Source organism: Artemia sp. Qi Xiang Cuo, chromosome 21, assembly GCF_049724085.1.
Source record: "Artemia sp. Qi Xiang Cuo chromosome 21, ASM4972408v1, whole genome shotgun sequence".
Lineage (NCBI taxonomy): Eukaryota > Metazoa > Arthropoda > Branchiopoda > Anostraca > Artemiidae > Artemia > Artemia sp. Qi Xiang Cuo.
Genome location: NC_142814.1, coordinates 29,670,580 through 29,686,961, shown reverse-complemented (window position 1 = coordinate 29,686,961; position 16,382 = coordinate 29,670,580). Strand labels below are relative to the sequence as shown.

The 16,382-nt window shown below is 33.7% G+C and overlaps 1 protein-coding gene across 1 annotated transcript in view; it reads right to left on the bottom strand.

Moving 5' to 3' along the window:
- The window catches only part of LOC148939429 (uncharacterized), a 369,107-nt gene that overhangs the window by 179,286 nt on the left and 173,439 nt on the right, over positions 1-16,382 (bottom strand). Inside the window, exon 7 of the mRNA XM_089106873.1 lies at positions 7,363-7,506. Coding sequence (XP_088962999.1) covers positions 7,363-7,506 — 144 coding nt within the window. The remainder of the gene's footprint in view (positions 1-7,362; positions 7,507-16,382) is intronic.

Here is a 16,382-nt window from a genome sequence, read left to right as displayed (position 1 = left end):
CCCCCCTCCCCACGCCCATCATTCACCCAAACACATCCAATCAAAATTTTGAGATAGGACTTTTGTCAGCGTAGCTGATTTCCAGATAGGAAATATCTTTTCGAGGAGGACACTCCCATACAACCCTCGGGGCAAGGGTTTTAAGTTATGCCCTTGGGGCATATAAGGTTTTATAGAAGGCGTTGCCGTATAAACTTCAAAACAGGCTCATTCGTTTCGAAATTCAAAGGGCGTGTGCCCTTTTTTATAGTCGAAAGTGATTGGAGGGCAACTAGCCCCCCCCCCCGCTCATCATTCCACCAAACACATCCAACCCAAATTTTGAGATAGCCATTTTGTTCAGCGTAGTTGATTTCCAAATAGGAAATATGTTTTTGAGGAGGACACTCCCCCACAACCCTCAGCGCAAGGGTTTTAAGTTACGCCCTGGGGACATATAAGGTTTTTATAGAAGGCGTTAGAAACTTCAAAAAAGGCTCATTCGATGGGAAATTCAAAGGGCTAGTGCCCTTTGTAATTGTCGAAAGGGATTGGAGGGCAACTAGCCCCCCCCCACGCCCATCAGTCCCCCAAACACATCCAATCAAAATTTTGAGATAGCCATTTTGTTCGGCGTAGTTGATTTTCAGATAGAAAATATGTTTTTGAGGAGGACACTCCCCCACAGCCCCCAGGGCAAAGGTTATAAGTTATGCCCTGGGGGCGTATAAGGTTTTTATGGAAGGGTTTGTCGTAGAAACTTAAAAACAGGCTCATTCGATTGGGAATTCAAAGGGCTAATGCCCTTTTTAATAGTTGAAAGTGATTGGAGGGCAACTATGCCCCCACGCCCATCATTCCCCCAAACACATCAATAAGAATTTTGAGATAGCCATTTTGTTCAGCGTAGGCTAGTTGATTTCCGGATAGAAGATATATTTTGTAGGAGGACACTCCCCCAGAGGACACTTCCCCACAACCATCAGGGCAAGGGTTTTAAGTTATGCCCTGGGGGCATATAAGGATTTATAAGAACGCGATGTCGTAGAAACTTCGAAACAGGCTCATTCGATTGGAAATTCAAAGGACTAGTTCCCTTCTTAAAAGTAGAAAGTGATTGGAGTGGAACTAGCCCCTCCCTCACACCCATCATTCCCGCAAATACATCTAATCAAAATTTTGATATAGCCATTTTGTTCAGCGTAGTTGATTTACAGACAGAAAATGTTACTTAGAGGAGGACCCTTCTCAATAACCATCAGGGTAAGGATTTTAACTTATGTTCTGTGGTATACGAAGTTTTTATATAAATCGTTGTCGTATAAACTTTAGATGTGGCTAATTGTATTAGAAATTAATTGGGAAAGGACCTTTTTTATCATTCGACACTATGTGATGGGAACCTATCCCCCTCCCACGTTCATCCTTAATCCACAAACAACCCAAAAAAAAGATGACAAAACCATTTTTTTTAACAGAGTCTGGTGTATTTCCATATAGAAAATAAGTTTTTGAGAAGGACACTCCCCCACAACCCTCAGGGCAAGGGTTTTAAGTTATGCCCTGGCCGCATATAAGGTTTTTATAGAAGGCGTTGTCATAGATACTTCAAAAAAAGGCTAATTCGATTGGAAATTCAAAGGCTAGTGCCCTTTTTAACAGTCGAAAGTGATTAGTAATATTTTTTGTTGTTGTTTTTGTTTAGACTAGGGCACTTGTATCGAAGGAGTTGTCGTGGGAACTTCGAAAGTGGCTCATTCGATTGAAAATAGAAAGGGTTGATGCCCTTTTTAATAGTCGAAAGTGATTGGAGGGCGACTAATGCCCCTTCCACTCCCACCCTCCCATTGGCCCAATATGTTTAAAAACTAAATGTTGCCTTAAGATTAAATCAAAATGCATTGTGATAATGTTAATTCCCAGTAAGGAATCTCAGCAGTATCCAAAAAACGACTGGGGGTTTTATGTTCAAACTTTCGGGGATACTTCAGCTCTTAAGATTTAACAAAATGAATATAGTTTAAGTGCATCAAAGCTATCAAAGAGAATAAACATATTTGGTGTTGAATGGTACCAAGTTTTCCATTTAATGCCAACTCGAGCAAGTTTGAAACTAATTTAAACAGTACTATTTGTGTCCACAGGTTTAAAATGGTGTATGTTGTTAAAAATTACTGGACTTTTTTCTCCAGCACGAAAATAGCATGTCAAACTATAAAGTCTGAAAAAATAAAAAGATTTAAATAGATATTTTCATTTTCGATGAACAGACTACTTCAATATAAAACGAACTGAGATTGACTAAAAATAATTTTTCCACAAAAATAAGTTTTTCAAACAAAAGTAAAGAACTCCATTAAACAAAAAATGAGCAAAAATAAAATTAAATAATCTACCAAGCGCAGAAATTACAATAAATAATCGAGTCAACTCAAAACGAGCAGAAATTAACATAAGTTGGGCGCAAAATCCCTATGCCTTCCCAAGGCCAGAACAAAATTTGCACTTTACTGAAAAAATACAAATGAATGTGCATTGTCAGTTTAATATACATATACTGATATTTAGTAATCAAAATGTTAAAATTATTTGATTTATTAAAGTTATAAAAGTAAAAACATTTATACTTATTTCAGTAAAGTGCAAATTATGTTCTGGCCTTGGGAAGGCATAGGGGTTTTGAGCCCAACTTATGTTAATTTCTGCTCGTTTTGAGTTTGACTCTGTTATTTATTAAAATTTCTGTTCGTTTTGGGTTTCATTTATTTATCGATGCTGATTTGTGGTAGTTTCACGCTTGGTAGATTATTTGATTTTATTTTTGCTCATTTTTTCTTTAATGGAGTTCTTTACTTTTCTTTGAAAAACTTATTTTGTGGAAAACGTTTTTTTTTAAGTAATTATAGTAAAGATCGATATGGGTATAATGTAGTATTTTTTTGTTGTTGTTGTTGTTTAGACCAGGGCACTTTGTATCGAAGGAGTTGTCGTAGGAACTTCGATAAGGGCTCATTCAATTGAAAATAGAAAGGCTGGTGCCCTTTTTAATAGTCGAAAGTGATTGGAGGGAAAATTCCCTTCCCACGCCCAACCTCCCATTTGACTTTATTTATAAAAACTAAATGTTGCCATAAGATTAAATTAAAATGTACTGTGCTAATGCTAATTTTCAATAAGGCATTTCAGCAGTATCCCAAGAACGACTGAGGGTATTATGTTCAAACTTTCGGGGCTGCTTCTGCTCTTAAAATTTAACCAAATCGAAATAGCTTAAGTTTATCCAAGCTATCAAAGAAAGTAAACAGATTTTTTTGCAAATGGTATGAAGTTTTCCATTTCATGTCAACTAGAGGAGGTATGAAACTAAATTAAACACTACTATTTGTGTCCAGATTTTTAAGAGGCTGTATGTTGTTAAAATTGGCTGAAAAGTTTTCACCAGCATACAAATAGCAGGCCAAACTATAAATTCTTAAAAAACGAAAAGATTTAAAGTATTATTTTTTTTTCTCATAAAAGACTATGTCAATATAAAATGAACAGAAATTAATTTAAAAAACTTTTTCCCAAAAATATTTTTTTCAAAGAAAATTAAAAAACTAGATTAAATCAAAAATTAGCAAAAATTATATAAGAAAATCTACGAAGCGCGGAACTAGCACAAATCAGCACCGGTAAATACATAAAATCAAAAACGAACAGAGAGTACAATAATTAACGGAATCAAACTCAAAACGAGCAGAACTTAACATAAGTAGGGCTCAAAACCCCTATGCCTTCCCAAGGCCAGAACCTAATTTGCACTTTACTGAAAAAAATACAAATGAATATGCATTGTCAGTTTAATATACATATACTGATATTTAGCAATCAAAATGTTAATAATATTTGATGTATTAAAGTTATGAAAGTAAAAACATTTATACTTTTTTCAGTAAAGTGCAAATTATGTTCTGGCCTTGGGAAGGCATAGGGGTTTTGAGCCCAACTTATGTTAATTTCTGCTCGTTTTGAGTTTGAATCGGTTATTTATTAAAATTTCTGTTCGTTTTGTGTTTCATTTATTTATCGATGCTGATTTGTGGTAGTTTCATGCTTCGTAGATTATTTGATTTTATTTTTGCTAATTTTTTGTTTAATGGAACTCTTTACTTTTCTTTGAAAAACTTATTTTGTGGAAAATGTTTTTTTAATTAATCCAAAGAAAAAAACAACATTAAACCGTTTTGTCTTTGATACTGCGCTAGGAAACCATTCAATTTGTATTTTCGACTTTCAATAGGATTGTGATTAACTGGATTATGGATAACAACATTGCGAACATTGGATCGCTTAACTTAAATGGATGACCGCAAGTATATTTTCGTAAAAAGAGATCGAAACTTCTTTTTAGACAACAATAATAAAACGAAATGGATGAAGATAGACCGACAGAATAAAAACCACCTGGACTTTGAATGGATCGCATGGAAATTATTTTGAAAGATGTTAAACGAAGCAAATAAGAAAAATTGTGGCCAATAACTTTCCATGCTTAGCATTAAAAAGTGGTTTATTGTGCTTAGAAAGTAGTTCTATTACTATATGTTTGATAGCAGCAATAATTTTTACCCCGGAATATTTTAAAGGAATATAACTGATGCGGATGTGGATGCTAATAACTGATGCGGATCTTCAACAATAGAGTTTTTGTTTTGGACAGACAAATGGAGTAGTACCATACATGAATTAGCATTTGAGATGTGCCCGTCAACGGAGAATACTTTATGTTCATATTTATTAATATAGATGTATGAGTTAAGTGTTGAGTTTTGATTTTTTGAAAAATTACTTAAATAAACATACCAAATCCTTATTGTTGCAAACTTTTCCCGCTCAGAAACCTTCACATATATCATTTTTAATACAGGTTTTTACGTCAGTGTTTCTTATTTTTGATATCTCCATTCTTCTCCCTTTTGTCTTTCAGAATAAGTTTATTCTGAAAACTAGCTGTTTTATTTTCGTTTGTGCTGCTTTGGAAGGAAGCCTTTTCATAATGGAACAAGGGCATATTAAGATGAATTGAATAGCACCAACCCCTGCGGTATAAGAATAGTGGCCCCCTAGGAGAATATTAGTAAAAAGTGTATCAATGTTGCATCTAAAAAGCTGAAATAATTCTTCTCTAATAAATTCATCAAGTTCGATTATGTGGTTTCAACTCATAAGATATTTAGGGGGAGGGGCAAGAATTTGTACCTATTTCTAATAGAAAGATGAAAAAAGGGTATTTTTGAAAATACGGGGGCAATGCATATATTTTAGTTATTTTAAATTGAAGTGTAAGGAAAGGTAATTTTCAAAACCTAGTGGGAAAAAATTACCCCCCCCCCAATTGGGACCCCAGGTTCAATTGTGCTCTAAAATTCATCCAAAGTAACCTTTTAGTTTACAGAAATGGATAGCACTTTGCTGTTACTGAAAATGAAATCCTTTCCCTTACTAGAGGATTGGGAGGAACTTGTGACCTGCCACTTTCTTCAAGCCCCAAAAGTCGGCCCAAAGTAAATAAACATGCAAAACCCCTGAGGCCAGTGCGAAAATTTCCTACGAAGAGTATCTTAGGCATTAAAATAAAAGTTCAAAATAGGGATAAAATCCTTTTTAATAGACAGTGTATAGAAAATTCACAAAAAATACCAGATATTTCGGTTACATATACAGTGACCTTCATCACTGGTACAACCGAGTTTTACAACTGATGACGTACACTGTCTATTAAAAAGGATTTTATCCCTATTTTGAACTTTTATTTTATCGTCATGGAAAGGCAGTGTGGTCTCCGAAATTATCTACATCTTAGGCATATTCTCAAAGACAGTTTCATAAATCTTCTTTTGCATACCACCAATGGACCTAATTCTGCCTCCAGCCTTTTATCACCTTGATAAAAAAGATTATTACCTAAAAGGGGAGGTGACTATCGTCTATGACCATTAATGTTAGGAAGAAATAATCCTTTTCCCTCCTAGAAAACGGTTTAGGGATCAGTTGTCAATGTTGGAGAAATAAGAAAAAGTGACCCCTTTAATGATGATATTAGAATAAATTGGCATTTTTTTTAGTTAAAAAAATTTAATTTTCTAAAATTGAATGTACATTAACCATGGGAACACGATAAAAAAAAAATTACGGTACCAGTTCCTATTTCTAAGTAGCGTCAGGGCATCTCAGAATTGCCATGTACAAAATAGTACGGCTTTAAAATAGTTTTTGCAACCTTACACAGAAAATTCTGCCCAAAATTGATTTTCGAAAAAAAACAAAAAAAAAAAACGCTTCGTTCAAGAGTAACAGGCATTTGAAACTTAACAACGGGTTGAACAAGGCGCAGTTTAGCTAAAGTTGAAATCTTTTCGAGTTTTGACTGAGATATTATATATGAATCAAGTATTATATGCAAGCTTACTTAATTTTTTACAGAGAAGCATCATGCGATATATTCTTACCATCTTAAATTGTTCAGATGCCCCGTAACCATCTTGGAAAGGGCTTTAACTTCCGATAAAATTATTTTAATCCCTGCTTTTTCGCAAAGCCACCAAAAGTTCCCCAAAATAAATATTTCAAGCGTTCACACTTTAAAAGTAATTAAAGTGTTTGTCTATAATCTTTTTGTGACAGTTATGATGCTAGTTGTAATGGATTTAAAACACATGACGGATCTAAATGATGAACGGAAATAGGGGCCCCAAATGTCTTTGGAGCTGTTTTGGTGATCCCAAAACTCAATACCTAAACTATTAGGGAAATTTTTGATTTTCATCATTAATTCGTCAGCTAAAAGGCGAATGTACCACCTGATGCACCTTTTAAAACTGTTTAAAACTATACTAATCAATGCTTTCTCAAACCTGTCCCAGTCCATCTTCTAATGGGGCTAGATATAGTCCTATGTTATAAACAAATCTTTGCTTGATTTATATCGTTTTTTCTTTTGGCATTCTTTTGGCTTCATTTGGCATTCTGAGATAACTGTCGACGAGAAACAAACACAGACAATAATGCAAACCCACACAACGATGGGAGAAGGGACTATTTGTAAATGTAAAAATTGGTATATTTGGAAAAAGTGCAAAAAGCCACATTGATTGATATGTCCATCTTTTAGCTGGCAAATCAGTAGGGAAAACCGAAAATTTACCAAATATTGTTATATGAATGCTCCCATTTAACATATACCATTTTTTATGCTTTTTTTCTACAAAATCATATTTCTGAAACATGATGGAAGAAAATTTCTAAGAATAAAACTGCACCTTATTTTTCTCAATTATTTTTTTTTCAAGTCAGAAGAAGACATTCCACTTAACAGTTAACATATCTAAGTTGAGTGCTTACTTTGCCACGATCCCATTGGTATTAAACTGCCATCTGTTTTTGTCCATGCAACCTCTGGGTGAGGAGACCCACTTGTAGCACATCGTAGTCTTAAATTGTCTCCTTCTTGTATTATTATAGGCCTTGACTTATTTTTTTCTGCTCCTATATAAAGAATTGGTTTAAAATTAAACATTACATTTTTTTTTTTACCACAAAATACAAAATAAATTCAAAATAAATTAAAACCAACTTTTATTAGAAAAATTTTGATAAAATTTTGGTAGCAAAATAGTAAAAATACCCTTAAAAACTATTGTAGCCTGAGGAACAGTTTTCCTTGGGTGTTAACTGTGAGCCTAATCGATTAGTTGAATCATAATTGATACTATGGCCTATGATCTAAATTCCAAAAATTAGGAAAGCCCTTATCACTCTCCAAAACATGCTATCTTTAGACCACTACAACTAAATTAAACAATAATTTCCTCCAATTTTATCAAGAACAAAGGGTTATGAGCCAACAGTTTTCTTCTTACTTTCTTTCAATCTCTCCTTCCTTTTATGTTTTCCTCTTTACATTAATCCCTTAATCTCTCTCTCTCTCTCTCTCTCTCTCTTTCTCTTTCTCTCTCTCTCTCTCTCTCTCTCTCTCTCTCTCTCTCTCTCTCTTTCTATCTATCTATCTTGTTTTCCTGTTAATTTTCAATACTGGCCTCCTCGACTTCGTATCTTGGATTTCGCATGGAAGCTAACTTGCTCCATGAACAAATAAAAAAGAAACGTCCAAATACGATTATTCGTATCATGAATAATACCGGGAGACCAAGCTTAGCAGAGGCTTGCACTTATATTCAACACTTAAGCAATTTCAAAATTTACGTACAGTATCTAACATCTACTATCTAGTCCACTTTACAGAAACAATAAGTTATGAACTTGATCTTATAGCAGTAGACTAAAGAATATCCGAAGTAGATTAGGCTATTTGTTTAAAATATAGTGATACATCTAAAAAAATGAATTCCTAAAAGTTACGATATTTAAAAGTGTCCAATGCCAAAAATAAAAAATAAAAAAGTATTTAAAATATATTTCATATTCAGAAAAGTGCAATCGACATTCTTTCAAACTGTTTGTGGTAACGAATTGTAAGTAATGAGTGATGCGGCTAATAGTAACAGAAACTCTGAGAAGCAGAGTCTTGATAACAAAAGATATATAAAAAGAATCGAATTTTGATGCTTATTCAAAATATGTAAAATTTATCAAATTTAATGGTACCCATTAAAAGTAACGAGCCTGAGAAAATCTGCCTAGTTTTTGAAAAAGAGGGGAAACATCCCCCAAAAGATCAAGTGATCTTAATGAAAATTACTCCATCAGATTTGGCATATCAGAGAACCATACTTTAGAGGTTTCAAGCTCATATGTACAAAAATATGGAATTTTGCATTTTTTGCCAGAAGAAAGATCACGGATGCGTGTTGATTTTTTTTTCCCCCAGGGGTGATCATATCGAACCAGTGATCCTAGGAGATCGGAAGAGGGCTCATATGATCAGAAATCAGAAGTTCTAGTCCCCTTTTTAAGTGACCAAAAGTATTGGAGGGCACCTAGCCCCCCCCCCGCGCTCATTTTTTCCCCAAAGTCACCCGATCAAAGTTTTGAGACAACCATTTTTTTTCGGCATAGTCGAAAAATCTAATAACTATGTCTTTGAGGATGATTAGACCCCCACAGCCCCCGGGTAAGGGATGCAAGCCACTATCTTTACCCATTGTTTACATATAGTATTGGTTATTGGGAAGTACACAGACGTTTTTCAAGAGAAATTTTTCTGGTTAGGATTCAGGGGGGGGGGTCGGGGTTACAGGGGAGAATCTTTCCATGGAGGAATTTTTCGTGGGGGAAGGGAATTGGGACAAAATTTGAACTTTAGCATAAAGAGCAAGGTATTGACGAGGGGACGACCCCCTCCATCGTAATAATTTCTGTTCTTTTAGTCTTAATGTTCCTCCTTACTTTCAATTGAAAAAGACTTTTTTTCTTATTCTTTATAGGATTTGAAGCAACGTTAGACTACCCTTACTTGTTGTAATATTTGTTCGTTTTAAGTTTGACTAAATAGTTCGCTTTGATCTTTGTTCGGTTTGTGTTTCATTTACTCATCCGTAATAATAACTGTTTTTTATAGTTTGACTAGATTCGATCATTTTGATTTCGTTTTTCTTTGTTTCAGTTATTGACTGCTGGCAATTTCTGTTCATTTTAATTTTTTCATATGTATGACTTGATGTCTGCCCGTTTTAGGTTTTAATCGTCCCTTTCCTTTAAAGGCTTTAGAGCTAGGTTCACGCTTATTCCTCTTGGGGAGGGAAATAAGGGTTCTAAGATTTTTCTCCTCAACTTATGAACTAGGTGAACTGGTGAAATTCATTCAATGAAGTGTTCTAAACAGATGCAGTTATGGTAATTGTTTCATGTACCTGATCGGTGCCTTTGCGAGGGAAGTTACAATATTGCTTTAGTCATATAGGACTGGCTTATTTCATCTTGACCAAATTTGTTACAGATTAACTACTAGGGCTTTCGTTGTACCCTTAGAAGTTTTAAGTTGTATCCAATAATAAGAGTTACATGTGTTGTTATACAACTATGACCCTTGTGTCACAGATGCCATAACGTTTATCAGAGCCTTGGCATTAGAAACTTAGGTTTGAAGTTAGTCTAACTTGAACTACTTAGGTGTAGATTGAATTTTCAAGCTCTTTAAGTTTAATGAGAGAATGATCATTTGATACAAAGCACTAGCATGCACATTATGCTCCAATCTCGAGAGACTTTTCTTTCACGGTTGAACCGTGAAACTCACTTGTTGATTGTGCAATGTCTATTTTCATTTACAATCATGTTCAGGGTTGCCACCGTCAGTAGGATTTTACTAGATCTAGTAAAAACAAAAATCTAGTAAATTTAGAGGATCTAGTAAATTGCCCGAAATCTAGTAAAAACTAGTAAAAAGTCATGATTTATAGTAAACAAAACTTTTTTTTTATTTTCCTTGAATTCAGGGAAAAAAATTGTCGCATACATATGACAATTTACAATTTTTGCTTCTCTGTTTTACAATTTACAATTTTGCTTGTCTGTCTCAGAGGCAGCCAAGCAGTCACCTATTTTCATAAACAGACACTTCACTTCCGGCGTCTAAAGGTCGACAAAATCAGCTTTCTGTGTATCAAATCTTACCAACTAAAAATGAAGCTATAATGACACTTGGATTAGTGATGATTGGGAATCTATTGGAATCAAAACAAAAGCCAACCACTCAAGGTGATTAGGTGAATCTCCTCAGTTTAGAATTCTTTATTGAGGAGAAAGGAGCCTGCTGAGAGAAGTTAAAAGTAAGTAGAAATGTAACAAGTAGAAAGAAAAGAGGAAAAGAGAAAAAAAAAGAAGAAAAAAGATTGTGAAAATCGTATTGATTATCCTCCTATAGTAAAAATCGATGCTTGATGGTGCGCTTGCGGCGTAGCCGCACGCGCAAAAATTTTTTTTTGAGCATTTAGTAAAAACAGATACGATCTAGTAAATTTTTCCTCTCCGATTTAGTAAATTCTTCCAGGTTAGGGTGGCAACCCTGATGATGTTGCAAATTTCATTTTTAATCTACACTTTTAATGCTTAACTGTTGTTTTAGCTTTAAATTTGTCATCTAAGTAGCATGCAAGTCATCAAAATAAACTGTTAGATTCAACTAGAATGAAGAAATGACAAAGATTATGAACGGTATGAGGGAAAGAGAAATAGATAGAGAGAGGAGAGGGCAACAGAAAGAGGAGGGGAGATAGAGAAAAAAAAAATATAATAAGAGAAATGAGGAAAGATAGAAAGAGTTTGGGAATAATTTAAGGATGCAGCATCATAATAAAAGCAGTGAGGTAAAAGCCAGAGCACCTCACCTTGATAAGCAGAGGGGAAAAGGGTAGAATAAAATCAAGCACCAGCAGTGAAGAGAGAAAGAGAGTAGACTTCAATACAAAAATAGCCTAAGACTCTGAAAAACAAAATCAAGTATTGTGGAAAATTTAATTAGACCAGAATCAATGAACTGAACCCTATATTCTTGATTCAAAATTGGCAAAGAAACACAATTGACATTCGTATATATTAATTTAAGTCCTTGATTTCCCTAACCTGTTTCTATAATCATGGTACTACCTTTCTGGAGACTTGCCACTAATAATCTTCCTCTCCGAAAAGTTGTTACATAACTTATATTTAAAACAACCGTCATTAGTTTCAATTCAGGACAAGGGTTCTTGTTTTAATAAGTTCTGGACTCCAGAATAAGCACCGTTAGTAGAAAACTGATGATTGTCAAATCATTGAACCAAGAACGTGAACGTGATTATGAACTATGAACGTGAGTAAAAATCTATCCTAGAAACTCGAAATGTCAAAGAAAGATTGATAAAAATGTATATAGCAAATGAATCTTGATGTCAAAAATGTAAAATTCAAGAAGTTTCGGGTTTACCCAGCGTAAGCTGATTGCAGAATAAACTAACAATAATGCCAAAATAGCCGAAATAGCCATAACCGTGTAGAGATATTTACCCCATTTCCTTCTAACCCTAGCAGACCAATCTAGCTCATGAAGCACAAATCTTTAAAGCCAAGAATGGCCCCATCTTCTTTTCATTTCCATTATCGCTCTGAAATAAACATTATTCTTGATTTGAAAGTTTAGCTGAAAGTTAGCGAGCTTCGTTCAAAACAGCAGTCATGCCCAAGATTTCATTTTAAACTATTTAAATTCAACTACTTATTATGAAGTAATCGTCTAGAGTTTGTCAATTACCACAAGATTTATTTTCTTTTTCAAAATACGGTTGATTTTAAAAATCGATTGTAAATATTTCAAAATGCTTATCCTATTGCGCTAAGTTCGTCTGAACTGAATGCTTTCTCCATAAGGGATCAGAACTCACCCCAAAATTCCACCGAACAGATTTTATAAAGTAATCTTTTAGAGTTAGAGGGACTATAGCAAGATCTGTTTTTTCTTTAGAAATTTGGCCGACTTGAAAGGACTTTACACAAAAGAGTTCATCTCTAAAGAGTTTCAACAGCATTGCAACAATAGACTATTTCCTGCTTTATTTCCAAATGAAATTCCTCGTAAGCGAAAGTAAATCCAGCAGTTTCAAAAGCGGTTTCTAAATCGAAAAAAAAGAAAAAAAAAAGAAGAAGAAAACAATTGACTTTTGCTCAGGTGCTACATCCGATAAAAGACAAACCGACGGAACGTAAAAACGGCCATCTACATAATACGTACATCGAATTGCTTTGAAAATTGCAGTATAACCTGAATCTGAATTTGAATGATTGTGCATTTTAATGTTCTGAATTTGAATGCTTGTTGTTCTTGATCTGTTATAAAACCGGTTTATCTATGTGCACTCGGAGATAATTAACTTAGCCTGAGTGAGATAAACTACTATGTAGGTATATTTTAATTAAATATTTAATATATAGGGTCGATTAGGTTAGGTATTTAATATAATACACTCTGGGTGGTAATTTCCATAATTTTGTTACTAAAGTATTATATTTTCATCATATTTTGGCATGACTATTCATAGCAGGTAACGATTCAGCTCAGGTTTTCAGTAGAGCCAGAAGCTCTACAATTCTATAAATTGAATTAAAGAATGAATTAAATAATTTATATAGTCAATTTAGACATTCATAAATACGAGTCGTTTGATTATTATTTTTAATGGTCATGATTGAGGTCCTTTATAATATTTGGTTTTGGAGGGAGGAGGACTAAACTAAAAAACAATTCTTACTTAAGCCTTTTTAGTCAAATCATAGCCAGGAATTGTTCTTATACGAATTTTCACGCATTTTGGGGGAGGGCGTAAGATCTGAAAATAGTTCAATTCCTTACAACATATACTTTCTTCTTCGAGTGATCTCATAAATATTTTTAATTTATTAGCCACGTAAGGTTTTCTGAACTATACGCGTAAGATGTGATATTTTGGTACTTCGGCATTATATGGGCCTTTCTAAAAAGTCAAGTTTGGTTAATGCTAATGAAATAAAATAAAATAGGATGAATATATTATAGTTTATAAACAAATTTGGGTACTTAGGCACTGTAAGGGCCTTTACAAGGAAACCAGTCAAAAGCCCGTTTTGACGGGTTAACCGCTATAGAGTAATACAATGATAGCGTGGTTTTCATTGCGTATACGATATTTAAACTGTTGTTTTTTGGGGTTTAGGGGGGGAGGTACCTAGGTTAGGTTAAGTACTTAATTTATGCAATGCTTTACCCCCCCCCCCCCCCACCCCTAATGTGCAAATATATAGCCTAAATTTGTTTATAAACTATTATATATTCATCCTATTTTAATTTTATTTCATTAATACTTTAGCCTTTAATACTTTAGATAAATACTTTAGCCTAACTCAAAACCAAGTATATCTATAACATATATTTTGTAAAGCGCAAATGCAACTCAAGCTTTCAGAGGGTTTAAGAAGACGGCAGCTCTACTCTTATTGTTGGTGATTTCTGTTCGTCTTTAGTTTGACCTCATTACTGATTGCAATTTGTTTTTTAGCGTTTATCTATAAATCCAAAGAAGAATCTGTAACCTCCACGTTTGATGTGACTGTTCATATTGATTACTTTTGTTTTGGGTTTCATTTATCCCTTCTTAGTAATTTCTTTTCGTTAAAGGTTTACCTTATTCATTCACAGTAATATTTGTGAGTTTTTAGTTTGCATTTCTTATGACTTTAATTCTACTCATTTGGTTGAAATTCCCCGTTTTCTTTTTTTTGGATTTCTTTTTTTTTGGAATTTCTTTTTTTGGGGGAAACGTTGTTCGAATTAGTACTGGAATGAATAAGAAAACACAATACCAAGCCGTGTAATTTCCAAACACAATTTCAGTTAATAAGCTATAACAATAGATAACACTTTTATTTTATCAATTCCTTATTCCTAGACCTTAGAAAACCCATCGGTCTAATCAACTCTCTTGAAAACTCCTCAATTCTACTCCCAATCCTTGTTATAGCTAAATCCTTATGAATGTATTAAGCACAAATTTAAGACTCTCCAAATTCTTATAAATGCAAAATAAGGGCATATTATGAATGTCACTGGCAATTACTGAATGCTTCGTTAAACACATAAGATTCCCAAAACAACAACAACAAAGCCATAAGATTTCAGAAAAACACAAAAAAATATAAATATAAATACGACAAACAGATCTATGGCTAGTAAATGAAAACGAAGAAAAAAAAAATATTTCGCCCGTATCTAACAAGGCGTCTTCAGCGTAGAGAAAAAAAATAAACTAAAACTAAAAAATATACATAAAATTAAAATAGCCTAATCTAAAAATACAGTATGCAATTACTTAACAAATTATGTAACAAATTATGTTTTTTATGTATATTTTTTAGTTTTAGTTTATTTTTTTTCTCTACGCTGAAGACGCCTTGTTAGATAAGGGCGAAATATTCGTTTTTTTTTTCTTCGTTTTCATTAAATAACCATAGATCTGTTTGTCGTATTTATATTTATATTGTTTTGTGTTTTCTGTCATGGCTGGCCAGTTCGGTTTTAGATCTTTTATTCATAAGATTTCAGGTCATTAAGGCTTACCCACTTATTGGGGAAAACGATTAAAATGCATACAAATTTTATTATATCAATATATAAAAAGCTTGTGCTCGACTACTGACGGGACTACCATTTCATCTAACAGGATTCCTTCGTTTGGGATTCGTTAAAAACATGCAAAAGTAGTTTGCTCTTTGTGTTATTAAATTAAAAAAAAACATTTTTTTTAACTGACCGTAAGGAGCGACATTAAAACTTAAAACGAGCAGAAATTATTCCGTATATGAAAGGGGCTGTCCCCTCCTCAACGCCTCGCTCTTTATGCTAAACTTGTTTTTATTGTTTAAAAAAATAGAGTTGTGAGAAAGAGTCAAACTTTAGCGTAAAGAGCGAGGCGTTGAGGAGGGGAAAACTTCAGTTATAAAAACTTGTTGTTTTTATTTAATTTTTGAACGTTTTTGAATTAATACAGGTTATGATTTTGGCTCACCGTACATGAATAATTAAAAAAACATTTGCATAATAATTTTACTTTTATTTAGTTAAATGGCTTTCTCGAAAGTTTCTTAATTTTATTTATGAATGTTTTTATTAGTAATAAATATACGTAACTTACGAACTAACTTACGTAATGAACTTCTATATTTATATATTTTTAATACTCAAAGGCCTTAATCACAAAGGCCGTTAATTAGAATAAATAGCTAATATGAAAGTACTAAAAAATCTTTGGGTTAAAGAGTTAGGCATTGACTAGGGGGCGAACTCAATCATATACGTAATAATTTCTGTTCGTTTTAAGTTTTGATGCTGCTCCTTACTTTCAGTTAAAAACTTGTTTTTTTAAATTTAATTTCTGATCGTTTTTTTAAATAATGCTGAAAAATCCAGCGCCTCCTTCATAGCAATGTCCCTTCCCCATGAAAAGATCCTCCCAAATAGCCATCCGCCCCCCCTCTACCACCAGAAAAATCCCCCCTGAAAACGTCTGTAGCCTATACTTCCCAATAACCAATGCTATATGTAAACATTGGGTAAAGTTCATAACTTTCAGCCCTACCCCCGGGGATTTTGGGGTATTAAGTCATCCTAAAGGACATAGTTATTATATTTTCAACCATACTGAACAAAATTGCTATCTCAAAATTTTGATCGGGTGACTTTGGGAAAAATAAGAGCGTGGAAGGGGGCCTAGCTGCCCTCCATTTTCTTTGGTCACTTAAAAATGGAGCTATAACTTTTAATTTCCGTTCGAATGAGCTCTCCCATGATATTCTAAGACCACTGGGTCGATACGATCACCCCTGAAAAAAAAAAAAAAAAAAAAAAAAATAGACACGAATCAGTGATATTTATTATGGCAAAAAATACGAAATTCCAC